Here is a 27,964-nt window from a genome sequence, read left to right on the forward strand (position 1 = left end):
CCAACATCAATCTCACTCAAGTTCAGGGTTTTCTACAGTTTTATTTTACAACTTTAGAGTCTTCTGTAATGTACATGCATCATAAAGGTTTTCTTATGTGTTTTGTTACAGTATTTATGAATGAAAATGAGTGTATTTCACTTTTGGTGGCCTTAAAAACAAGCCAAGCAAAAGCTAAAATGACAGTTGTACAAATGCAGTCAGTCACCCTGTTTCAATAGCCAGAGATTATTCTAGCACGTCTTATTCAAGTATATCAAGTTCATTAAAAAAAATGAATAAATAAAATAAACATTAACACAATATGCCAACGAGTCTAATAAAGTGAGACCAAGACAGACATTGCACCATCTGATGGCACGTACCAAATGTAATATCTTGGCAAAAATGATTAATGATGCATACGTCAAATACTTATAAATTCAAATTTAGCAACACCAATATTCACAAAAAAATCCAAACCACGATTCTGTATATATATATTGTGCTAATAGAAACAAAACAGCTACAGATTGAACAGAATAAGTCAGAAGGAACAAATACTTTCAAGGTTCTCTCTAATTGTACCCATCAATAATGCAACATATATATATGACTCTTGCCCTGTTCCTGAGTGGTTAAGTGCAATGTGCATTATGTTTGCTTTCTTTTATAATAGAGGAGTAAATACGTACAAAGTTGGATTCTTGTAGTTATGCGACTGGGCTGTGGCTTTGGCCTTAAAGTTGGTGCTTAAATGGCTGAAATGAAATGTTTGAGTTTGAGCAAAAGCAGCTGTGATATGTGGTCAGATCATATTGTTCTTCTTCAGTACCTCCAAGTACTGCTGCGTCGCCCTGCTGACGGGATCCAGCTCCACCCTCGAGGCAGAGCCTACCGGGGACATACGGGCCGAGGCGACGTCCAGCTCTGCTGTGGCTGAGGACCAGAGAGAGACCACAACATGAAGCTGCTGCTATAAGACATTTACTGATACCATCTATTTCATTAGACTTTATAAGACTGACAGGATTTGTTTCTGCCTGCTGTGCACTCACCATTGATTAATTCCTTTGATATGTTTCTATCCAACTCACTCTGCATCTGGAAAAAAAAAAAGAAAAAAGTTGCAGTTCGACTTGAGCTAAAATAAACTGAATAAAATACTACCATAAAATAACATTTTAAAAAAGGATGCACAGATGATATTTCACCACCAAACACAACACAATGGTAAATGGCAACACATTTAATGACAAACACTTGAACAGTGGAAAATCACTGCACAGAAATCAGGACTATTATGTGAAACACAGCAGGACATGCCAAACATGCAAGCTCTGCTTTCGTGTCGAGTTTCTGCGAGCTCTTTGATGTTGCCTTTTAAATCTTACTGCAAGCATGTCAGTATGGTCAACTTAAGTCACATGCCTCCATAATTTATTCAAATAGTCTGTACAAGATGTATTTAAACTAATGATAAATGCATGTTCTTGATATCTGACATGTAAAACAAAAAAAGATGTGCATGCAACATATAAATTGTAATTGTTCCAGATTTGTATGTATAGAGTTATACATGTATAATTAGATGTGCCTGTACACCCACACATACATTATATACATATGCATGCATGTACACAAACACAGAGACATGGAATTTTGTGGATGGTACAGTTACTTCTTGTTTCTTACTATATGTCATTATATAGTTTCTTTTTTATCAGTTCATTTTTGTAATGAATTTTCTCTTCACATTTTCTTCGTCAAAGGTACAAAGTCAGGAATGAGGCTGTTAAACTTTTACTGTTGTTTCTAAGCATGGTTGGTGATATGTTCACAGATCATGCAGATATGCTTGTCATGTCTCTCCTATATACATATATAGTACAACACTCTGTCTTGTGTGTTGCACTGCGCTCCTGTGTTGTCTTAGATAACAGATTACCACATTTTATTGATTGCTTATTCATTCAATCCAGGTAGGTTGTGTTTTTGTGTTAAGTCCTTTAACACGTGCTTGTAATGAGGAGTTGTCTGATTAAATGAACCAGATTTGATTTGATCAAACACATACATGGTGTTTAAGCTTCACCACTATAATTAGCGTTACAACAGACAGAATGGAGCTACATAATCTCTACTGTACCAGTCAACTTTGGAGCATGAAGAAAGTCAACTCAAAGCAGAGAATCAAAGACGAGGGTTTAAGATTGCTGCTGGCAGTCAGTCATGTTGCTAACCACAAAATGCAAAAACCAGCAATCCTGCACATTTCAGCTGTGAAATTCAGTTATTCTTTACTTTCTGAATTTTATTTTTGCAACTTTGACTTATTTTTGACTGTTCGCATCCCTTAATTAGGTAATTCTAGGAAGACGAGCCAGGAAATAGCTCTGCAATTAATTGGCCTACTGTAACAGAAATTTAAAAGAATAGTAATAACTTTCATGTACATTCATGCTGATTCATGCATGATAATTCATGCTTTGTGCGGCACATTGTGCTTCCACCTAGAGTGAAATGTGCTATAAAGTGCTGCTTGCTTTCTTGCTTACATTTCTACTTCAGACAATTAATTTGATAAGAGGGCTGTAATTTTAGGTTGATACTTCATCATGTGAAAAACAAATACTGAATGCAGTATTGGGGAAAGCTCAGTTGAATTTTCCGTAACTTTGCTGGTCTGCAATCTGTTTTTTTCACTGTGCAAATTGGGAACATTATGGTTTGGATGTGAACAGAGCTATAAATATGAGCCCACCAGCAGGGTGAAGGGAACAGCAGCCAATCAGACACTGAGCTTAACACATCTACACACCTGGTTATGAGTCTGGCTGAAGAGAGGACAGATGAGAGACAGACTTTTGAGCTAGAAGCTAAAAGAGTCAGAAATAGAAGATAAGTTAGAAGAAGTCCCACTACCACAAAGACTAGAGATAGAGTGAAGAAGAAACAATGTGTAGGAGGAAGAAAAAAAATAATACAAGGATTAGAAATAACTTGAGTTCCGAAGGGTGCTTTGGAGAGGGAAGACAGGCCTTAAGAGAATTTAGAAAGCCATCACATCAGTTTCATATCTATCTTTGTTATAATTCCATTTTCTCACAATCTGAAATGTTTGATGCGTAATGTCTCAAAACCCACAGAGTAATACGCTTCTGTAGTTATGACAACATAACAACACACTAACTGCTCTATAAAAAGCAACATCTTTGAACAAAACGCCACCAGTTACACAATAACAACGCTGACAACCATGATGCCATGGAAATGAAAATGGCCCAAATTAAAAGAACTAGTCTATATAAAGAATATTCCCCTGTAATCTGTGTGAGCTAATGAGTGTCTCAGTTAATGACTGTACAGACCTTGGCCAGATAGTCCTCCACCCTGCTGTTCTGTCCCTCAGTCGCAGGGCTGAGAAGGGAGATTCCCAGACCAAGGCTTCTGTTGAGGGGCCCCAGTGAGGCCCCATAGTTTGCCGGTGAAGCCAAAGCGCCCACATCCAGTGAGGGCCCTCCAAGGCTTCCATTTGCAATGCTGCTGGTGATAAGAGACCTGCTGCGCTCGTTGAGCAACTTGGAATTTGCTTCTGCGAGTCGACTGTTGGCCCTGTGGATGAAAACATAGTAAAGATCACTGATACAATACAGGTTTGTTGCCTTTGTCGAATTATACCATGATACTACACAAGTGTTGATCTGTATCAAATCGGGCACTTATATTAACATTAAAACTGATCGATATCAGTTGAGGGGAACAAGCTGGTCTCACCTCTCTAGTTTGGCAGCCAGGGACTTGCGGAGGCGCAGCTCCTCAGAGTAGAGTTGGCGGTATCGCTCCAGCTCAGTGCGTGTGGACTCTCTTTGGTTAAGGCTGTCCTGCTGGGCGTTGCGGGTGCGGCCCAGTTCCCCCTCCAGCTCCTGGATCTTCTGCTCCAGCTGAGAGCGCAGGTTAGCCTCGTTGGCCGCTTTAATCTGATCCAATGCTTCTTGGGATGCTGCCTGGGACTGGAACACAAACAGACACAATCATATTCAATCAGACTCAGTGATGCTTTAATAGACATGTACATATAGTAGCTTTCATAGCAATGATGTAATTCATACTTTATATGCACAGCAAATGAATTATTAAATACATTTTTATTTTATCATCTTGTTATCATTTTAGTCAGTATTATTATTTACTAAGTCTATTTTAGACTTAATTTATATTTTGTATTGTTTCCACTGTGCACTCTGTAACTGTTGTTGACAGTGTCATGAAACCAACGAAATTTCCAGATTAGAATTCCTACCTGCAGGAAGAGGTTGACCTGCTCCAATTTCTGTTGTATCTCTTGACGGGCCTTCTCCTCTGCATCACGGCGGTACTGCTCCACCTGGTTCTGCTCCATCTGTGCTGCCTCCATTCGGCGTCTCAGGTCCAAGACCTCCTCCTCCAGCTGCCTCTTACTCCTCTCCAGCTGGTCCGTACTGCGGCTGAAGCTCTTCAGAGAGGCCAGCTGATCCTTAAGCTCCCCGTTCACCCTCTCTAGTTGGTTGCGACGAGACGCTTCCTTATCCAGCTGCACCTGCAGATCATCCACCTAAGACAGAGGAAAGGTCTGAGGCCATTGTCTAACAGCTGACACTACACTCTACATGTAAGGGACCCAAGAGGTCGCTAAAGACAAAGTTTCTAGTGGTTTATTATTTGGGGGTTAATTCAGAAATCATAGTGCTGTATCAGACAGACAAACCTTTTCTTTCATTCGACCAAAGCCACCCTCTGCCTGACTGTGTCTGGCCTGGTCCATCCTTAGACTGCTCATAGGAGAAACAACCTCAGCTCCACTAGTATCCTGATCCCGCAGTTTCTTCTTTGCAGTCTTCAATAGAGTACGCAGCCTTAAACACATAGACACAAAAACTTACAACAACAAAATAAGGTCAAATCTAAGAATAACAAACAAATCAGTCCCAATTAAGTGAGTATACAAAAACAAAAACACTAGACAAACACAATGACTTAAACATTAATAGTATTAGAGTTTAAGAGAAAAAAAAAATACAGACATCAGTGTGACACAGCCACATAAGCCAGGAAAGACTGCACTCTACTGGATCCTAGTTGTGTCTAAATAGTAGGAGAAGGCACTGCCACAGGTGAGGAGGGCGTGAGGAGGAGGACAGGAGTCACCTGTACATTTCTTTTTGAAGCTCTGTGTTTCTCTTCATCTCTTGATCCAGACGAGTGTCTACAGCCTTCTTCTGCTCTGCTATTTTCTTGGCTTTCTTCTTCTCGATTGTCATCTGGAACATCATGATATATTATCATGAGGGGAGACTAAGTAATTTATCATTTATAATAATATTAGCGTGCATGCAAATGCATCACTATGATCACCTGGGTGCTCAGTTCTCCTTTTTCCTTTTCAAGCTCTGCCAGGCGCAGTCCTAACTTAGAGCGACTCTTCAGCTCCTCCTCCCACAAGGCCTGAGAGTCCTGGGCTGTGTGAGACAGCATGCTTTGCTTCTGGACCTAAGAAAGAGAAAGGCAGAGGCTACAATTAAAATTATAATAATAATTTAATAATAATTAATGATAATAATAATTCAATGATAATTAAAGATAAAGTTGTGAATATTTAAAGCTCCAGTCAGCTTGTAACAATGATCAAATTTCAGTTTGATCAGTTGGCTAAACATCCAACTGATCATCTGACCTCTGAGAAACTCTGTCTCAAACATGCTGGAACAATGTGGCCCTTTTCTCATTTAACCTGATCATGTTTTGTTTTGTTTTTTTACACCAGAATTAGAATTTAGTTCTACAGAAAATATATTGATATTGTGTTTATTACTAAATTTGTAAGTATCAGAAAATCTGAGAAGACTCAAATGTACTTGGTTCTTATTTTCTTATTAATATTGTTGTACACTGCACTGCCTCAAGAAACATGTTGTTCAAAGCTTCCCCTTTTTTTTTTTTTTTTTACTACTTTTTTGTTTTAGGCCTGAATTCAAAATTGTTTCGTATTTCAAAAAAACACAGGTTATAATTTACAAATGTCTGATAGTTTAGGTAACAACGACAGGAAAATACTTTTCTTCTGCAAATATTCCTCAACGGGCTACTTTTCTTATTTGGCTGGCAACTGAAAAATATAGAAACTCCCTGCTCTCCCTGATCTGAGGTTAATTACATAGACAAATACTAGAAAATAGGATGAGAGTAAGAAAAGGAAAATCTAAGATTAAGGTTTTCTTAGAACAGAAACAAAATATGTCACAAACCTCTCTACTGAGTTGGTCTTCCAAAGTCATCTTACTGCTTTGGAGGTTTGCAACCAAGTCCTCCAAATGACCTCTGACCTACAGAAACAAGAAGATCATTGTAAAAAGTTATAAACGAAGGTGTTTGTGATGCTGCTCTTTTATTTCTCATACATCATTTTAGAAAGTTGAAAGGACACTTTAGACTAAAGGAAGTAACATGCATCATGCAGCTTGAGAAAAGGAGTGAAAGATCCCACACACTAAGGTTTAAGGGAGAAAACACATTTTGACGTCACCAAGAAAAACCCAAACCCACACAAAGCTATTACTTCCCCTTTAAGTTTGGATTCCGACTTGTACAAAAAGACCCACAAAGCCCAAGTGCTTTTGATTTTGCAGATGCACACAGTATGATTTTAGGATTATTGTCAATTTATATTATTCTTTTAAAAACAGAGTTAAACCCACACAGAGAAACTAAGCCTACATCCATAATACCAACCCCTCCTCCAGGTGAGCAGTCAGATAGCTGGAAGAAGATTGGATACCTTAAAATATAATAAAAGACTTTATAATTTTATTTATTTGATTACATAAGAGATTTCACTATACTTTTTCTGACATATTGTAAATGCTAGATATGGGAAGGAGTAGATATGGCACCATTGAGATCCTGTGTACATGTGTGTGTGCAATTTACTGGATTAGGTTTTTTGCACTTACCATGGCAGCTTCGTGAGCCCCTTTCTGAAGTGCATCAATTTTGTTGGACTGTTGCTTTGCAGCCGCTTCCAGCCTGGCATTCTCTATCTCGAGCCTAATTTGACATTACATTGAAACTCTGCATTACACATTCATATACTGTATATTGAAACATAGTTTGACTCATGGCTGAAAATGCTTTTAAATAGTAGTGAACAGAGTTATTTCTGCGATATGGAGTTGTCTTATTTTACAAACTTCATTTTACATTATTTATTTTAGTATATGTGGTATCTGATAAAAGAAAATAAACTAATCAATCTCTCAGCTCCAAGTGTGTGTGTGTGGACAGCATGTGTTTGTACATACCTCTGCACAGCTTCCTCCAGCTGTCTGATGGTGGTATCAGAGGCTGCTGAGGCAGACAGCGCCTCCTGGAGTTTCTGAGCAGCCATGGTGAGTTCCTTTTCCCTTTCATCAAGACTGCTCTTCAGAGTGTTGATACGTCTCTCAGCCTGCACATATTGGTCTTCACTCTCCTCCAGCTAGACAGAGACAGAGCATCCACCTCATCAGCACTGCTATCAGTTTACTTAACTGTCAATTCAGTGAATATACATACTGACAGTTATTGCCTCTTCTGATCAACTGTATCACCTTAAAATAGTGATAATAAGCCATCTAATTTCCGCTTCAACTCAAGGTGTTTGCTGCACAATCATTAACACAGCTGGCATCAGAGATGTGGTGAGAATATGCTGCCACAAGGTGTCAGTGTTCGCTGCTGTTACCTTTCCTTTAAGCCTGTCCATGTCTTTGAGGAGCCGGGCCTTCTCCTCCTCCAGGTCATTGCGATAGCGTGTGTTGACCTCCAGGGAAGCTTCACTCATTGACAGTTTCTTGAGTGAGTCAGCTAGCTCCTGCTGCAGCTGCCTAAGACTAGTCTGCGCTCAGACAGAATCCGGAGAAAGCACAGGTTGATAGATATAAAGGGATATCCTTACCTGCCGTTTGGTAGAAAGGCTAAAAGTGGGTCTGGAGGAAGAGGCTAGGTAATCTTATTACCCCCTGCAGAGCTCTAATCTTACCTCTCTTTCGTTCTTCTCCTCCTCTAACTTGTAGATCTGATCTCGGAGATCAGCAGCCTTACTGGCGACCTCCTTATTTCTCTCCTCCACTAGTTGTACTCTCTCTTCGCAGTCGGAGCGCAGCTTGGACAGAATGTCACTGAAGCGCTCTTGGGCATCAGTCACAGCACGCTCCTTTGCAACGCCTTTGTTTTGGGCCTCCTCTAGCTGTTGCCGTAATAACATACCCTCACTTTGGGCTTGGGCTAGCCGCTCCTGTGTGGCCTCTTGGCGAGCTCCAGAACGACTGACCAGCTCCCTCTCGGCCTGCAAAGCCAATTCTACCTCCTTGACGTGTGCAGCTGCCTGGTCCTTCTCCCGCTGTAGGACATCCAGGAGTAGGCCCTTCTCTGTCAGCTGTAGTGTGACCCGATGAACTTCATTCTCCATACTGTTTGCACGAGCCTCTGCCTTTGAAAGCTTCTGGGACAGGCTGCTGACTGTCTCACGCTGACTGGCTGCTTCACCTATAGAAATAAAAGTATTAGGAGTAACAAAAAAGCTCTCAATTTAAAAAGATTGTGGACAAAAAGATGCATAAAACAAAATGAAATACAAGCCACTATAGCCAATGTAGACCACAGTAGGAGGCAGAACTGGCTCACACAGAGCAACTCATCAAACAGCCCCTCAGTGTCATGGTAAAGAGTATTACTGGTTCTGTGTAGTTTCACCTCAAGTACAAGTGGCTTTGTTTTAAATACAGGAACATTTATGTGAGTTATTTAAGTTTGAGCTTGGAACTATCCAGCCATTTCAACCACTACTAACCTGTGAGTCTGTCTTTAAGACGCTGGTGTTCCTCTTTCTCTCGGAGCAAAGCTTTTTCTGTGTCTGTGTGAGCGGCCAGGCAACGCTCAGCCTCCTTAACTGCACCAGCCAGGCGGGTACGAGAGGACTCCACCTCTACCTCCAGTGTTTCACGAGTCTGTCGCTCATTTTCCAGGCGGGTTGTTACCATAGCTAACTCCGACTTCAGGGTGGTCACCTGGTTATTGCAGCTGAAGACGGTTTGGGTCAGGGCTTCATTGTTGAGTTTGAGATCTCGATGAGCATCTTCTAGCTGTTCTTTGAGGGCCTCGTTCTCCTCTAAAATGTGGCTCTCTTTGAGACTGCTGCTGGCCTGCGAACGCTCGAGTTCTGTTCTAAGGATGGTCAGCTGCTCCTGTAGGGTGGCAGTCTGCTGTAGCAACTCCCTCTCCCTGTCACTGGCCTCAGTGAGCTGAGACAAGGCCTATTATGGAAAACAGCAAAAAACATGTTAATATTGCCTCGAGTTGACAGGTTTTCTTATACAGTTTTGTCTTCAAAATGTATTATTTATCCCCAGAACGTAATAGATACTAATATGAATCTTCTACTTGCAACACCATACTGTATCACTGTTATATTATGATATATCCTAGAACGATGAATACCAGGATAAATACCAGGATTACCTCATTGCTTTTGCTAATATTTCTTTTGTTCTCCTCCTCTATCTCCTGCTGCTTACGGAGATGGCTGTTGAGCAGATTCTCCTGCAGTGTCCTTGCACTGCGCTCCTGAGCCAGCAGTCTCTGGGTCTCACTGTGGTCCTCTTCAAGCTGGGTGGTTAACATACAACCAACTAATGTAACAATCATATATACAGCAAACAACAACTGCACAAAACAACTACTGGTAAAATACTCAAAGTTCTACCAGTCGTACAAATAACTATCAATAGAACATCAACCAATATCAATACAATGAAAACTGCACAGCAAAATCACTTTTGTTTGGACAGAAAAACAAATATAAAAGGCTGTACCTGTTTCATGTTGTTGACCAGTGCTCTCATCTCCAGCTCCAGGTTCCTGAGGGTGAGCTCCACCTTCTGTCTCTCCTGAACCTCTAACTGATGCTGCTCCTCCGTCCTCCTCAGCTTATCTCTGGTAGTGTTGTACATCATGGTGGCATTGCGGCGATTTTCCTGCTCCTGTTTCAGCTGAAATCTAAAATATACAAAATAAAAAGATCCATAAATTAGGCAATCAAAAATATAAGAAAAGAGACCAAGACAGTGTCAATAAAGGGGTGCTGAGTACTCTTGCTTTCAAGAAAAGGAAGTAATTCTCACTTGAGGTTTGTGACTTCAGTCTGTAATTCCAGCTGGTCGCGCTCCAAGGCAGATTTAACATCTTTAACTTCCTCTAGAGAGCTCTTTAACTCCGTTCTCTCCATTTCCAGCTGGCTCACCTTGTCTGCCAGGTACCCGTGGCGACTCCTTGCCTTTTGGATGGAGCGCTCATATTCGTGGAAAATGTTCTGCAGCTTCACCATGCTTCTCGAGTCTGCGAGATAGTATAAAGAGTATAAGAGTCCAAGTCTCACCACTTAATGAGCACACAACAGATCTTGTTTTCAAAGGTGGATTGTGTACATGTATATTGCAAAATAAATGAATGAATTGATTGAAGACCCAAAAATCAAAAATTATTACATATTACTGTATAAATTAGCATTTGAATCTGTTGAGTCAGTACCTAAAGTTGCTGAGTCCAGGTTCTGAATGAGGAGGGATGCATGACGATAGCCTGAAGCAGGAGAGTCGATGTCATCTGTGGCTGTGTCTGATGACTGAGTAAGTTCATCAAAGTCTTCTGCCATCTCCATGTCATCGGGATTCTGTACATGGAAACAAAATGTGGTCTTGATATTATTCAGTCCCTCAGTCTGTATTGTGTGTAGCCTAACTTAACTCCAGTTACTGACATAAGTTTTACCTCATTTTTCTGTTGTCCACTGGTTGGCAACCTGAGCCCAACAAACACAGGGAAGAAAAATAGGGGTTATTTGGAAAACTGATGTGCATCTTAAGAGCTGCACAGAGGTGCTATAGGAAGTGTAATGGTATAATGCAGTATACAGTTCTATTTTTGGAAAGTCAATGGTTAGTCATGCAACTATGTACGGACACAGAGAATTAAAATCAAGGAGTATTGCATCCTAATCATCACCCACCACCAGTATTGTAAAGGTCTGTTCAGACTGAAGAGCAAAGCCAATTTTCACCTTGGTTTATTGATGCAAATTTGACCACTGGAGTGTTTTACAAGTCTAGCTTAGAAGTTTATTTGTCACAACCAAGCAATGCACAGATATGATCTGAAATCTTACCAACAACTCCAGTAATTTCTCTTATGTTCCTCATTTCTTTCTCTCTTTTTTCTTGTTTCTTTATATGTTAATCAAGTCAAGTACGAATGGTTTCGGATAAGCATGAATTTTTTGTTTAGTTTAAAACATTTCAGTCTTGCACAGATGCCTTAACCAAATCTGTGTCTGTTCTCATTCACTCCCTTCTTTCTATTGACTTTGTGTGCTGTTGTGCTGCCTGTATAATTAACTTTGTGTTCAGTCTGAAAGCACCTTACAGGTTAGTGACAGAGAGGTGAAATTGATACACATAAGTGGCATACTGCATATATACCTTCCTTCATCGTCCGACACTTCACTTAAAGTGCTATCGTCAAACACAGAGAGAGGATCTCCGTTAACATGGGTGTTGGTCTGAGGGGCTCTGCTGTGCCGGGCCCCTCTGACCAGCTCCAGCTTTAAGGTCTCCTCTACAGCTTGTCCCTCCTGTTTGTTGCTATTGTAGGTCAGCTGGAGTGGGAGATGTGATTGCGCTGGTGCCCTGTTGGTGCTATAAAGAGTAATAAACCTGACAATCAATGAGTTGTGTCATCTACACCTTAAGGAACTTGGTGGTATTGCTGAAGAAAGAGGTCTAAAAATGCAATCAGTAAAAGAAAGTTTAGACTGGGCTCTTTCTGTTGAATGCATCTTTTAAAAATAAATTTACTTCAGAGCAACTCAACAAGAGTGTTACAAAAATCATATTCACACACACACACACACACACACACACACACACACACACACACCAATAATTGAAATTTGCTCAGGGCCTACAAATACACAATAGCTAGAGCATACATACCTCTTGGTGGCTGCAGGCTGCTGTTCCTGGTGAACTGCTTCAGTTTGACTTGACAGGCTTCCTAACCTGGTCTCAGGTTTCTCAGTACCCACTTCTTCCAATGTCGTTCCACCAGTATTCCAGGATGCATGGGATTTTTGCACCTCCATTGCAGTCTTTGTCTTCTCTTTGCCAACCTGAAAAGACAAGGGATAATATTTAATTAGTTGCCTTGTCACATTCATACTAACTGAAACAAGTTGGGGCCAGCCTTTTAAGATGCAATTTGGCGCAGGTTCTTGTACACTTTGTCATACATAATTTAGTGTCACCCCTCCCTTCTGAGACCAAACACCTTAGTGTGGTTACTCTATTTGATACGATATTTTCAGTTAACTGTAAGGATGCACAATTCTCTGCACTGCAATGCTCACTGTGGTATTCTCAATAACTGAACAAAGAAAAATCTAATCAATGTTTAGCCTGATATGAATGGTACAATGCAAAAACTAAATGACAGCGTTCTAATAGAGATCTTACCAAAACTACAACTAGAATCTAAAGAAAATATAATTCTTTATTAGGTTCTTTATTAATCCCACATCACTTCAACACTCTCTCTATTACTTTCTTAAAGTGTCATCTGTACCAGCTTGAGCTGTTTGTTCTTTACATTGTCATCTCAGTGACATTAGAAGTTGTTCTCTGTGTGAATTAACATGTGAAATTTTGGAGAAAAGATATAGTACAAAATTAATATTTGCTTCTCTGCTTTCTGTCCACAGAGACCCCCAAGAACTCAAAAGGCTGGCCAAAAAGTAGATCTACTCATCCCATGGAGAGTCTCCTCAATTTGAAGAAATACCGACATGTAAAAAGACTAGCTTAAGCACAGCATGCATTAAAAGAAAAAAAAATCCAGGAAGTATCATCACAACTGCACTTCTTTTAAGCACAAAGAAGGCTGTTATTTATACAATCTCAACACTATGTCACTTTGAAAGTTTATACAACAGAATTTAGCATAAAGATACATGCAAATCCATGCATAATGAAAGATAAGTCACGACTAAAGAACACAGAAGACTGAATGTTAAGTATTTTTACAATCAAGAATGCCAAACAATCTTTTAACTGTAAGTCAGTACCAGGCTTCTTGAGTGCAGAGCAAATGATCTTCAACAAAATGTTTGCTCAGTTCTACACGTCTTTAAGGTTTGTTAAGGAGATGCAACAATGAAGGAAGAAACATGCTCTTCTACTTGAATTCAAACCTACAGAAAATAAATATTAAGACATGGACAGTGAACATTTAACAGACAGAAATAAGATGAGGTCATGATGTGTGGCCAGTTAAGCCCCTCTGAAAAAGCTGAGAAAAAGAATTGAAATTAAGTACATGAATGAAAAAAGAAAGAGAGGAGATCAAGAAGGGATTATGGAAGAGGCAGCCATCCTCTACCTCTTTCTGGAGTTGGGCCTTTTCTTTCTCCAAATCCAGGAAGACAACCTTCAGCATCCCTACCTCAAATTTAAACCTTTCCATGTCCTCTTCCAGCTCCTCATCAGAGACACCTGGGACAGATGCTGAACGTCTGCTCAGCAAGGGGCGGCAAGACTTGGTGATCTCCTCAGGATCCTCTTCTGAACTCACATTGTTCTTCTCAGCTTCACCTAGATCAGCAGTTTTGTCCTTCAAGATTAAGTCCATCCTTTGCTTGTGGAACGGCCCAAGTTTCCTCTCATCTTTTAAGAATGAGCTACAGTCAACATCAGAAATGGGTACGGTGCGATCATCAGTAAAAGAAGTGGTAGCATGGTCGATGTGGTTCTCTTTCTGTGCTGTGGCGAGTTGTGGTGAAGGAGACCTGGACTCGTCATCATCAGTGAGCAGATCTGGCTCCTGAAGCATGTTGCTGTCACTGACAGACGGAGGCTGACAGACCTGCATCTTGTCTTCACACAGAGAGTTGTCAGCTGAGTCTGTCACAGAGTCTTCCAGTCCAGACTCCCTCTGCTCAGGTATGGTGAGAAGGACAGTGCTCTTTGCTCTTGCTGTTGGGCGCACAATGATTTCCCCTTCTTCTTCTTCATCACTTGACTCTTCAGCAGAAGTAGATTCAGCTGTGGCTTGTTCTTCTGCAACATCTTCTGCAGGGCATCTTGATTTAAACAGTTCTCCAAACTTCTCTTTTAATTCACCAGCAACATTCTTGAAGGTGGATTTTACCTCCCGTTTCTCCACCTCTACCCAGAGCTTCTCGTAACGTTTCTCCCATGGGACATCATCACGCAGTTCACCTCCTTCTTCAGGACTGTGTTGATCTCTAAAGTCATTATCCTTTTCTCCTCTGTCAGAGCCCACACGGTCAGATGGGCATGGGTTATTTATATCTAACTCACATGTATCTCCTGCATCATCTTTCTCCTTTGGTGGCATGGGTGGACAAGGAAAAACACAACACAAACAAGACAAAAATGCAAAACACCAAGTTTTGATTTTAAATGAAATACACAATATTGACACAACATTTCATACTCACTTCCTACTTATTATAACAAATTACATTACATTTTCATATTGGAACATTTTAACATTCACCTTAAGAGAAGCTAACCAAATAATTTGAATTCTGAAACAAATTAGAAGACAAGGGGGCAAAAACTATGTTTACAAGAACAATATCCACTTGGAAACATGCACATTTTTATACGACATGATGATGAGTTTTTCTATTTTCCTTTGATTGGGAAAGCATGGATGATGCTGTACGGTTTTGTCTGGGACCAAATTCAGTGAGGGATGAAAAAGATGTTAAAATTGTGGTAAGGATGGTATTTTCTGTGTTTTTCTCACCTTATGCTGAGGCTCGTCACAGTCTTTGTTACTTTCACTGTCTCTTGCCATTGATGAAAGTTCGGGAAAACCTAAGGAGGCAAAGTCATTATCCAGAGTAGAGGGCATGTGTGCACAAAAAGGCCTATTTAAAAAGACCAGTGAGCCTTACCTGGTTTAACCACTGACTGAGGCTCAGCTATGTCTTGAAGCTGATTGTCAATTTTGGCTGCATTGGAAGATGTTAAATTGTTTGGTTCCCAATCTGATTCTGGATGAGAGCAAGTCAAAGAGAGAAACATAAAATTATGTGCTTATGTCCTTTGTTTGAATGGTATAAACATGCATTGACAACATTAATAAGAACATGAACAGTCTTACAACAATTTACCTTCGTCACTCTCTGGTTTCTGAAGCACCATCTTCCTTGCTCGAGGTTGAGGATGGGGTATGAGTTGAGGGGGTGTGCTGAACAGTTTCATGTTGGAGCTGATGCTCCTGTGAGGTGTCAGGGGTGCTGCTGGAGTAACATCTTCATCCTGCTCTTTAACAGATGGATCGGTGCATTCTGGGAACTCCTCAAGTCCAGGGGAGGCCATTCTGCGGCCAGGTAGGGTTTTCTTACTGGTTGTACTGGCCGAGTCCCAGTCTGATGGATCTGTGTCATTAACACAAGAAACTGTAACTAAATGAACAAAATACAACAGTGACATTGCTGAGGGTAGTCAGTTTACACTGGGATAATCATTAGATATATATACCTTGAGTACACGTGCCTCTATTATATGATGCCCTCTATCAAACAGGGGTCTCAAAGGAGGAACTATAGTTACTAGTGAATAAAGTTCAACTTATCTAATCAGCTATTTTATGTTTACCAACCTGCTTTTTGAGCTTTCAAAAAGTGTGATGACAGAAACATAAAAAAGGGTGGAAAAGTCAGTGTTGCAAGCAGATGTACCACATTAATCACAAAGCTTAAAAAAGACAGCAGTTCCTACACATTTGAAAGTGAAGCTTTAATAATGCAGATATTGGGTGCCACCCTCTAAGTACCAGGCAATTTACCAACAGTGTAAAAGATGCAAATGCATTGGGTTTAGGGGCAGAATTACAACACGCACACATACAAATACAAAGTAGTATTTGGCCTCTCATGAATCTGTTGTGCTCAGAATGGACAGTAGTTTTTTGCATATCTGCAGCCACCAGATACACCATCATTGTTGGCAATTTTGTTTCCAAACTTTTTGTTCCTTCGTGTGGTGGAGTGGAGTAGTAAACAACTCTCACAGCATCAGAGGATATTAACATACATTTAAGCCTTTCAATTCCTCCCTGTAGTGTTGCTGGGCACTTGTTGAACTCAGCAGGGGGCACTAAGCTGCAAAGTCAGGTCTTATTCGCAATAAACAGCAGCCATTGCTCTCCCAGCTTTTACAATCCGTTTGTGTAAGGCATTGGAGAATCAAAAGCAACCACCCTCTAATCACAAATATTTTGCATTTCATAGTTTAACAGGGGCAAAAAATAAATAAAACAAATATTTTGGTCCATTTACAGATAAAAAAAAAAAAGGAGTAGATTAAATGTCATATTACCTTCGAGATCATCAACGTCTCCCAGACCAAGATCTTCCATTACATCTGTAAAGAGAAACAAAGTAATAAGACACAGAGCTCTGCTTCACATAACTTCTCCAACATTTGGCATTATGAGAATCTGGATTATTCCATTTACCTGTCTTTCGTTCATTATCTCCTTCAAGTTTGCTCAAAACACTAAGTGGTTCCCATTTTGCCTTCTCACTCTGGTGGACAGGAAAAATATTGCAATTTGATTCCAACAGGTCACAAATTTTATCTTTTATCTTGTATACCCTTTAGTTGCTGAACGTACCTCTTTCTGTGTAGTATCATCTTTAGCAGCATGTTCCCTTTCATCATCATCGTTTCCAACTGCAAGAGACAAGACATGTCTGTTATGTCTGACACAACACAAATTAACTTCTGTAAGAAACGAAACAATATTCAGAGGAAGCTGGGATAGTTTGCCAGAACAATGTAAAAAGCATTCCCATGCAAATGTGCTTCTGGTTAATCAGCGTGTAGGTAACATGGCTAGGCATCAGACAAGGTTTTAGGACCTGTTCAGCCCCAGCATTACCGTGCGCTTTGCGTCATCCGATCACAAGTGAACAGCTCTAAATACAGGTGTGAATGTTCCCAGGGCGTATTGAAGATACATTTGAGATCCGATCACTTAGACCAAGTTCGGAGGTGGTCTTGGCCACATGTGGCCACATTCTTTTAGCAATATGAAATGCTGCAAATGCACCCTGGGCAACATTGAAGGACCACTTACTTAACTGACATCCTCTAACACAGTCTCATACACAGTTTCATAATGAACAATGGACCCATCCGTCATAGTTGGACTGGCTAAAACCAACAACGCATTCTACACAAACACAAATGATGTACGTGTTTATTTTTATATTGGCTGGGAGAAGTAAGTGAGTAAAAGAAAGATCCTATCACAAGTGGTCACTCAAGACACTTGTGGAGATGCATTCCAATGCCAGGTGTGAACTGAAGTACTTCGAGCTGTCCACTTGAGGTCAGATCACCCATGTTAATGCCAGGTCTGATAAGGGCGTTAGATTCTTCGTTCCATTTTATGGGGACACAAGTTCATCGTCAGCCAAGAATGCTGAGAAGAGCTGTAGGCGCTTATTATTATAATTTCAGCAAAAACATACAGTAACCAAGAAAGCAAAGTAGAACCTGTGGCCCTTTAAGTCCCAAATTTGGGAAAAGGACATTCAAGGGTGGCAGGCAGGATGGAGTAGTGTATGCTGCATGCATTTTCTTATGGTGATCATGAGGTGATTATAAGGCCTCTGGTATGGTTAACATGCTGTTCCTTAGACCTCTGACAAGACATTCATTTACCCTGTCCCTGGCTGCCTCTCGGCCTGCCTACACTCCTCCGAGGCACTAGAACTGCCATCCTATTGCCTCCTTCCCCTCTTACAAAAGAGGGAATATAAAACAAGTCTACAAAAGAAATGTAACATATTGTTGGAAAGACTGTTTACATTAATGGCAATCATAATACATTGCAAATACTACACAATATTTAGACTAAAAACAGAAAGCTTCAATCATCACTCACAGACAAAATTAATGCATGCATTACTTCACAAAAGCAGTTTTCTATGTTTATCATTAAATAAGGTCACACTTTTTCTGCAGCATGAAATGGTGCCTGGAATGACTTGATTGCTTAAAAAAACAAAAACAACAAATAAAGAAACAGAGACTTACTTTCTTTAATCTCTTCTTCAATAGGGGACATCTCCTCTTGATCCTGAGTTTGCAGGCTCTGTTTCTCTTCATGTGGCATATTGGGGTTTTCAGAATGGGACTTAAAAGAGAAAATCAGTCTGTGACAATGTGTATGCCAAACATCTGATCTTAAGTGGTATTCAAAAATTTGTCCTTGCTGTACCTCAGAGTCCCAAGAATCTTGCTCTTCCTCTCCCTTCTCTAGACCCAGCTCTGACAAGAAATCTATTAACAGATGCAAATCAATTAAGCTGAAACACTTGACAAGAAGCAATGGTTGCATAACAGTACACGATACATTCAACAGGGGCAACAGATATAGAAAAAAATACCTCCCAGGAAAGGGCACCTCACTCTCTGAGTCTCTCAAAATTTTATTGGATTTCAATTCCTGGTGCTACTTTTCAATTCAAAACAATTCTTTATGCATCTTTATTCATGCCGAGTTTATTTTTGACTTCTCTACTTTATCTTACTGTATTATTACATTGTTATTAAATTCAAATTCTTGATAGATGGTAATAATTATATTGTATTATTTCCTCATTCAGCAAGAAAATACCAGCACATCAACATCAAGATGTAAATTGGCTTGCTTGTTAACATCTTGTTAACCAGACTGAGTGAGTCACAACCCTTGATATCTTGTTAAACTGTCAACTTCTCCTGCAGAATGTGACCTCAGTCACTTCAGTAGCTGACCAGACAGAGGTATGACAACTACTTAGAGTTGCAGCTAGTTCTTGGGAAGCTCTCTGAATTCAGGTTTTGTTTTGTTTTTTGGTCTATAACACAAATAATAATGAAGTGACCTCCCATTAGGGTTGAGTCAAATCATAATTGTACTGTTCAAGAGCATTTGAAATACATTTAAAATTATACAATTTTATAACTAAAATAACTAAGACACAGCATATTAAGTGGGGTAAATGGGTGCCACAATGTTTGTTGTCAGTGTGTTCGCAGTAGCCATAGCAACTATGAGGGTGGGCAGAACTGTGCTGGTGTTATAAATGAAAACACTGCCTATAAATACTGTACACTGAGGTCACTGTAAAGTTTGGTGGACCAATATTTCAGTGATGCAAATGTAGCTCTTCATAACACATTGAACTCATCCTTTATAAACAATTTGCTGCTTACCTCTTTTTTTATCTTTGCAGACTTCTGTCTCAGGAACAGGTGAAATGGCATCAAGGGACTCTCCACTCTCTTCAGGCTGATCATTTTCATCTGAGACCTCTCCTTCTTCCTCTTCTTCCTCCTCATCATCTCTTACCTCCTCTTTGTCACCATGGTCATCATCATCATAATCTTCCTCCTCCTCCTCCTCATCATCCTCATCCTCCGTGGAATCTTCTTTCTGTGTAAAAAACATTGCTAGTCATATTTAAAATCTTATTTCCACAAGGGATATCTGATGAGCACAAAAGCACTACGCAAGCTAAGAACAACCATCTGAAAATCATGATGAAGCTGTTGGCACAGCTAGAGTGTTTTTAAAGGCCTCTTTGAACAACCACATTAAACTACAGAAACTGCTAAAGTACAACTAAGAGCTACCTGTTGTGTTCCTGTTTTACCTGAATGACAGGTTCTTCAGTGCTTGTGAGCTGTTGATCTCTCATGACTACGCTCTCTGCTTCATCAGGTGAGTCTAAATCTACATTATCAATGTCAGTCTGGGGTAACACTTCATCAGAAACTGTGTTCCTGTCTGAATCATGGCATTCACCAACAGTGATGTCTTCTTTGGTGGATGGGCTGGAAAAAATATTTTCCTGATTTGGTTTTTCATCAAGTTCATCTGATGACACTCTTGTCTGAGGAACACCGGCACTTTCATTTTCTAGTGGAACATATGCCGTTAATATAGCCTCATGTTCGTCATCTGGCTTGTCGCCTCCACTCAGGCATCCATCTTGTATGTTATCTGAATCACCTCCCACATCAGACACTTTGACTGTGGCCCTGGCAAAATCGTACTGCACTTTTTGGTGCATGCTGTCAGAGTCCTCACTTGTCTCATCATCTTTGCTGGGATTGCTACTCTTAAGATCCACCAACTCTTCTTCCTCTGGCTTGTTATTATCTGTTGATTCATCATTTCCATCAATAACAGAATGAGGAACCTCTTCATTGTCTTCAACGCCATCAATATCATCTACTCTAGCTTCTTCTTCTAACTTCTTGTCCATTGCACTTGTGGGCCTTGACTTTGGTGACTGTAAATAGACTGGGGTAGAAAGCTGTGTGTTCAAGACGTCACCGCACTCTAAAACTTCATCATCCTCATCACTTTCATCTTTATCATCCCAGCTACTATCATCATCATCTGAATCTAAATTTCCTTCCATTTGTGATGACTGACGAATTGACTCAACACCATCATTATCTTGTATTTGATTTCTGGTTGTGTTTTCATCCTCAAGTGCTGGTGACACTGCAGGCGAGGGGTCATTTGACTCTTTCTCAATACTTTCTTTATCTTCTTCCAAAGAGCCATCGGAACAGTGCTGCTCTCCAGTCTGGTCTGCTGTTACAACATTTGTTTTGGAAGCTGGTGACCCCACTTCACCTTTAGTGAAGGAGGCTTCATCATTTTGGTCATTATTTTCAGATGAGGAATCCCACTCTGATTCACCTACTGTTGCTTTGTCTGGTCTGTTTTTGGACTGAGGAGAGCTTGTTGAACATAGTCCTAAAGACGAGACACATTTTGGAGATGGTACCACTGGTGATGAAGAATCCCATGACGTATCCGCGAGGTCTTCGTTTGGTTGCGGTAATGTGCTTTTCTCTTGCAGTGTTGCTGCTTCTACTTGTAAATCTGATGCTTGAACATCACTTTTCTCATCAAGCATCTCCTCTTTGACCTCATCTTCTTTGGGTAGGTCAGTGTCACTGTCTTCTAATGAAGAGCCCCATGAGGACTTGCGTTTCCCTTCTTTGAGGACTTCTTCAGTTGATCCAGCATCATCTTCAGCATCAGACATACCATCCGTAGTTTTTGCACCAACCTCAGGTGAAACATTTTTGTGCTTAGCGAGTACAGTATTGCGACCGAATCCCCCTGTTTGCTTATCCTCTTCATAATCACTGTCATTCCACACTGTATCACCACTGTTTTGTTTATCACTCCAGGAGTCATTATCATCCTTTTCCATTTCTCCCTCAAACTCTTCTTCCTTAACCTTGCTAGGTGAAGAAGTCTCAGTGCCATGCCTGGATGGTATACGACCTCCTGTTGAACCCTGATCTGAAATTATGTTTTGGTCTGATGGCAATATGCATTCCTTCCCAAGGCTATCGTCTTCATCAGAAAACTTAGATTCTACTCTAATGGCTGAAACGACACAATCCTCCTCTACATCTAATGTCGCTGGCATTGCATAACTTGCTGTTTCAGCTGGGCAGACAAGGTCAGTATTTTGAGTCTCTGTTTTGGCATCTTTCTCTGAGACATCTTCATCAACAGGAGTAGTTCCACTATTGAAAGAGTTGTCAGTACCAGGTATGTTTTGAGTATCAGCACTTCCAATAATCTTTGGGGCAGCAGTGACAGAGGGTTTTTGTATATCTTCATATTCAATAGCGTTGGCCTCGACAGAAGCCACATAGTTGTCATCCTCCTCATCCTCACATTCATTCTCCTCTTCATCTTCTTCCCCATCCTCATCTTCACTTTCCTCATCATCGTCTTCTTCTTCATCCTCCTCCTCCTCGTCCTCTTCTTCTTCTTCATCCTCCTCATCTTCATCATCATCGTCATCATCTTCTTCCTCCTCTTCTTCTTCCTCCTCTTCCTCCTCTTCTTCTCCAACTTCCTCCTCAGAGTCCTCTGCTTCTGGGCTTCCTTCATGAGATTCTGATCTTGCTTTACTAGTTGACGGCTGCTCTGAGTGTTTGGTTTTCCCCTGCTCAGCTGCCCTGTCTGCTTGGTTTGGTCATTTAAGAAAAAATGGACAGAGAGAAAGACATCACATAAATGCAACTAACAAAGCTTCAACACAAATATTTTACCTTTCTGTAGCTTGGAAGAGGGGTGGAAGTCATCTGGGGTGCTTTGGAAAGGAAGGAAACGGGAGAAGGATGTACTGGGTGCTGCGGAGCGTTGCTGGATGGTAGAGCCTTTGGGAGGGATGGGATTCTCTGAACTCTATTTTCACCAATTGGCTCAGATTCTGAGCCACTCAAGGATCTGTCAGGCAGTGCAGAAGCTACAGGGCAGGCGGGGATAAAAGGTTACTAGCAAAAACCACAAACTATGGAGGGACACTAGGGACAGTGAGTAATGCTGAAAGATTCTCAGTACCTTCTCCCTTTTTTGATGCAATCATTTTCCTTAGGTTTACTTTCTGTGGTTTCTGAAAGACAGCATATCAAATCAAGGTTGGATCAAAAATGTAGGAAAAAAAACAACTTACAAGGAAAAAAAAAAAAAAGAGTAGCACCAACCTTTTCAATTAAAACAGATTCATCATCATCTTCAGATGAAGGCCATTCATCTGCAGCACTTTTTGAAACCCTGAAGAGAGAAGAAGGGTGGTTTAAACAAGGAAGTAAATTTAAATTTTAGGTTGAAGGTCATGAGAAGAAGATTGTACTCACCGACTTAGTGACTCTGACTGAGAATTGTCTTCAAAATCTGCAAAAAAGAAGAGGAACTTATTTTCAGCTAAACAAGACTTAACTTAACTTAACTAACATAAAACACAACAATCTAGGCAGCATAAAAATGCATTTCCTAAAAGGAGTAGGTTGAATATCCATCCTTAGTAACAGCTAATGATCTACACTGACAAGAAACTGACAGCGTCTGACTGATTTTGCAAAGAAAGCTCATCTAAGCAAAGTTATACCTCCCCCTGCTTCATTTGCTCCATGTTCTAGATCCAGTCAAGGGGTAATGCATGAGGAATAAATGAAATAATCAAAGTCAATAATGAATAGACAGAATAATATCCTCACACTTCTGTCATTCACTGCAAAGTGATTTCCCTACCATCTTTGTCAGTGGCTGGTCCTCCCAAAGAGAAGCCCGCTTCAACGTCTTGGAAAGGACTGCCCAACAGCATTTTTTTCTTGTTTTTGCCCGGACCTAGATGTGACATGGACGGCCCATCGTTCCTCTGGGTGCCGTGCTCAATGATCAGGAGGGAGCAACTAAAAGAGATTTCAAGACAGAAAATTTCAGTGTCATAGGCCTTTATATGTTCCTGTGATTTCAGGTGTGCAAATGTGCCATGAGAATATACAGTGATCTGAAAGAAAAAAGGAATAATATAACTGTAGAAAACTGATTTTCTAATGAATACAATAAAAATTAATATATTAAAATCATAAGTCATAAAGAAATGCATGAAATGCTAAGAAAATAAGTGCAAAGACAAGAACAGCTTACGGATGATGCCCATTCATTACTGCGTAGTCATCAGCTGACCATCCTTTTGTATCCTTTAGTGTGATATCTGCGTTAAACTTCAAGAGTAGCCGCAACATACTGATTTGTCCATTGCCAGCAGCTATCATTAATGGGGACCTGCAGACAAAACCAATGATAGCAACATAACCAACTGTAAATTAGAATACGTCATGTGGTGGAATCACTAACCACAATGCCTGTCAACCTGTTAACTCTCTGATCCGTGAGTACTCATTACTACATTATTACATCAGTACTCAGTAATCATGGGTCGGACCACACTCATCTTCAAACTCTGCCTTAACTTTGTTCTCAAATGCACGCCTGTAAAAATTTTGTGACAGCTTGTTGCACAGTTATGACACTGTTGTGCTGACAAAAATCTGTCCACAGACAAACAGACACATAAACATCTGTATTGGTATCAGTATTCAAGACCACCTCTGTGGTAGTTCCTGCTACAGTAGATGTCTCCAGGACCACATTTTGCCATGATGACAGATTGACTCACAAGGTAAAAATAATACCAGCCACATGCTGTCATGGCTGGTAACAATGAATTCAGCAACATCAAACTATTAGATGTGTATCACAAACGTGTCACTGTTACCTTTGGTCTTGGCCCATCAAATTCACATCAGCAGTCTCCTTGAGGAGAAACTCAGCCATCTCTATATGGTCCTCACGGACTGCCACAGTTAAGGGTGTGAATCCCTCCTAAAAAATTGGATTACAGTCAACAACCTCATGCAATGGACAAGTGTTATCAGAATAACAACATGTCGTTCTACGTGGAATATCATAGATGTCAGAACCATGTTGATATTTAATTTCTGAATAGCCTTCTTTATTTACAAGACTTTTTCAGCAGTCTACTGACACACATCACTGAATGTGTAAGATGTATCCAGACACTTAATAAATACATCTTTTGCACAGCAAAATTTTTTATTTTCATGGTGTCTGGTGTTGAGCGTACCATTTGTGGTTCAAAACCAGAAGTCACTAAGAGGTCCTCCCCTAATGGCCATAATTGGTTATTGCAATAAAAACTGTTAGTATGATCATATGAGCTGTGATGAATACTTTTTTGATTAAGATACAGGGAAAATTTTCCATCCCCTAGTGTCCTTGCTGGATCTACTCACAATTCAAATATATCTGGGAACATGACAATGCCTTAGTTTGCATTAGCTAAACATTGTCCTGATGTTTGGCCTAAAGCTGAGACATTGTACTTTGGTACTGTGGAAAGAAAGAATTACCTTGTTTTGGGCATTGATGTTAGCCTCATGCCCCAGCAGCAGGATAGCAGTGGAGATGGACGGGATGTTTGCTGCTAAATGTAGGGCTGTATTGCCATTGATGTCCACCAGGTTAGGGTCAGCATGATTCTCCAGCAGTATGTTCATACATCGCTCATGCTGGCCCTGCACTGCCTGATATTGTGGAGAATTGACACAAATGCAGAACAAAGCCTGAAACGAAGCTCAACACAATGTACAAAGAAAGTAGCCGACTATGATCATCACAATATATTTTACATTAAATTAAGAATCACTTTGATTTCGAGTCTCACCATCCAGGATTACCTTCATTAAGGCGGATCTATTTTGATTGTCGCATAGGTTAAGCTTGGCTTTGCTCTCCACAAGGAATTGCACCACCTCAACATGTCCACTGGCACCGGCAATATGAAGTGCAGTTCTGTAATAGTAAAGGAGAAAGTTTGTCATATGCAAGTATTCCTATTCTTACTAAAACATTTCCACTGACAATTACAAAAAATTTTTTTTTAAATGTGTACAGTTTACTTTAAAATGAGCTGATAAATAACAGGATATTTTACAGATTTTGACAAGTTCAGCTGCTATTTTTTCTTTATTACAAGCCATTCTGTAAATTGCCTCATGCACTCCTCTTACACCACTCAGTTACTTCTGACACATAGTAATTATAAATGCTAACTTGAGCCTACCCTGAAACATAAGTAGAAAAGAAACAACTGGTGTTACGTACATGTTACTTCGGGCTTAAAACACCTGTTTGAGTTTGCTGTTCTCAGTTCGTTTTACAATACCACTAGCCAGCTTTGCTATGCAAAACATATTCCACACTGCATGCTATACTCAACAATATACAAGGGCTGCCACAATATCATTTTATCTCTGGCATTGCAAAAATATTCATTATTTTAAACACGCTAAAAATAAATATGTTTAAGAGATGCATTTATCTGTGGGGGACAATTTGCCAAATTTTTTTCATCAGTCAAACAATGCATTAATGAAAGGTCTGTAACTATATCTCAGTGGAGTCTCAGTGGAAAAGTGGATCCAAAATAATGTGTTTAAGTTTCTGACATTTTAATAAACTATTCACATGGAATGCACTCCTGCATACATATATTGTAGAGAGCAATTAATCCAGCAAATACTAACACTTTTAAGGATATGACAACAAATGCTTTAAACCCACTTACCTGTTTTCCTTATCAAGTTGGTTGATATCATTCTTTTTAGCAAGCTGCTTCAACTTTGCCAAATCACCCACTGAAGCAGCCTTATGAACCTTCCCGAGGTCCTTGTCTTTCAGTTCATAGCCAACAGAAAGCACACTCCCATTGTCAGGGGTACCAGATGGGTGTTTCTTTTTCTTAGTAAAGCTGAATATCTTCTTCATTGTACACAGTAGCACAACATTGCTTTTGCACCGTCACTACCTGCCACTCATCTGGTGCTGGAGGATCACCGCAGGCTCCTCTCCCATCCCTAAAAATAAGACGTGCAAAGCGGATTAGACGCCTATAAAGCCGTGCAGTTTTGTTTCACTGCGGTTTTGCTTCATATTAAACTAAGTACCAGAAATACTGTTCCTCACACAGTTATATAAAGTGAGGTAACGCTAGCTTCATCTCATATACAGCATAGTGATCAATTGCATATATAGGGAGGTATTACGCATAACGTTGAGTATTTCATTACTTCAAAATAGCGTTAGGTGACGGTAAACACAACTGTCATGCTATATGCAGCGTTTCAGGATAGGCTAAGCTACATGTTCCCTAATTTTCTTGACCATACCTTATAGGACGTCCTCTAGAACGTTTTTTAGCACCCGGGTTTGACGGAGCATTTCAACGTTGCATTAGTTCAACGATTAAGATGCACAGAACCGAACATGTCCACAGTAGCAGACGTTACTCCGTGTTGTTTATATGAAAGTGCTTAGCGTTATATCTTGTGGCGTGTTACCATGGTAACTGACTGTACAAATTATATGCTAACGTAGCTGCCAGAGGTTTTCCAATTTGCTAATGTTGACATTGTATGCACTCATTGTTTTTAGCGCTGGTATGTCGTGTATATTACTATGCCTATTGTTATTATGTTAAAACAAAAGACTTAAGTTTTGGTCAGTGTAAAAACTGTGCTATATTCCGGAGTATTTGTTGCCTAGCAACATAACCTACCTTCAGTTGGCTCCGTGCTGCGCCTCCCACGTCGTCATTTCACAAATGATGCAAACCGCCACATTTAAACTGGATTTGTTGCAGAGCAGAGTGCAGCAGAGATTGTCTCTACAGCGCTCAAACAGCAAAGCTTATTAGCAAAAGTTGGTTCATCTCAAAGATCCTGTGCCTCCCAACAAGTGTGCAGGAGTCGCTAGCTAACGCTAATCTCTGTGAAACAAACTTAACCCTGCTAACTCAATGCTAATTAGCAAAAGCTAAAAATCAAAACTGAGATGGGTAATAGGTTACTAAGAAATGATAACTTTGAATTGAATACGAATGACGTACGTAAGAGTATGCCACCATAACTCGCAAAAGCATTTGAATTAATACTAACTACAATGTATTAACTCAAACACTAACCTGTTGATTGTCGGACTCAGACCACTATCAGAGCTAAAGCTAACGAGTGTATACTCAGAAACGCATGCTGACTGTTGGGTTTTCGACCAACCAATCAGAAATGAGTTCGAGTTACCGACTGCTTTCACTGACCAATAGGCGGCTTCAATCTGTGTAAAAGTTTGGTTTACAAGCCACTGAGAGGTCTACTTAACAGCGGAGGAGCCTTGATGAGTAATGTCAAAACTTTACCACTTGATGGTGACATTTGTCTTGGAATCATGTTTGCCAGTCCCATTAGGACCTGCAGTACCCTTGTTCAGTTTTTGGCATAGAGTAGAATAACTTTATTATGACTAATAAATTAGAAATTAACGAATGGTCATTTAGAAAAAGAAACAGACAAAAATGTTATGGCTGTGGCACACCTTTAACTTATTTATTCTTTAACCTGTAAGTCTCCAAACCGATCCGTCA

At 40.2% G+C, this 27,964-nt stretch overlaps 1 protein-coding gene across 12 annotated transcripts; it reads right to left on the reverse strand.

The window, feature by feature from the left end:
* Window positions 1–21: 21 nt before the first annotated feature.
* Window positions 22–27,549, reverse strand: si:ch211-272n13.3 (ankyrin repeat domain-containing protein 26). 12 transcript variants are annotated; one of them, XM_056387437.1, is made up of 45 exons: window positions 27,104–27,549; window positions 26,114–26,402; window positions 25,224–25,338; window positions 24,897–25,070; window positions 24,242–24,348; window positions 23,611–23,748; window positions 23,212–23,372; window positions 23,069–23,095; window positions 22,818–22,854; window positions 22,665–22,734; window positions 22,522–22,573; window positions 22,230–22,426; window positions 19,350–19,569; window positions 18,370–18,431; window positions 18,186–18,285; window positions 17,811–17,915; window positions 16,756–16,814; window positions 16,597–16,666; window positions 16,458–16,502; window positions 15,248–15,514; window positions 15,029–15,127; window positions 14,878–14,948; window positions 13,483–14,448; window positions 12,042–12,217; window positions 11,529–11,762; window positions 10,822–10,852; window positions 10,582–10,723; window positions 10,176–10,389; window positions 9,867–10,050; window positions 9,514–9,660; window positions 8,846–9,308; window positions 8,036–8,541; window positions 7,739–7,891; window positions 7,317–7,492; window positions 6,969–7,062; window positions 6,748–6,774; window positions 6,264–6,341; window positions 5,374–5,508; window positions 5,167–5,279; window positions 4,727–4,874; window positions 4,283–4,573; window positions 3,757–3,992; window positions 3,351–3,594; window positions 1,038–1,083; window positions 22–918 (listed from the first exon to the last, which is right to left on the reverse strand). In XM_056387437.1, the coding sequence occupies exons 2-45, from the start codon at window positions 26,311–26,313 to the stop codon at window positions 788–790; spliced, it is 7,311 nt and encodes a 2,436-aa protein (XP_056243412.1). In that variant the 5' UTR covers window positions 26,314–26,402; window positions 27,104–27,549; the 3' UTR covers window positions 22–787. The 12 variants fall into 12 exon arrangements, 10 of the variants coding, with proteins under 10 accessions (XP_056243412.1, XP_056243413.1, XP_056243414.1 ...); XM_056387438.1 differs by lacking the exon at window positions 27,104–27,549 and adding an exon at window positions 26,715–26,869; XM_056387439.1 differs by lacking the exon at window positions 23,069–23,095.
* Window positions 27,550–27,964: the final 415 nt, after the last annotated feature.

The sequence above is a fragment of the Seriola aureovittata genome, chromosome 10 (assembly GCF_021018895.1).
Source record: "Seriola aureovittata isolate HTS-2021-v1 ecotype China chromosome 10, ASM2101889v1, whole genome shotgun sequence".
Taxonomy (NCBI): Eukaryota; Metazoa; Chordata; class Actinopteri; order Carangiformes; family Carangidae; genus Seriola; species Seriola aureovittata.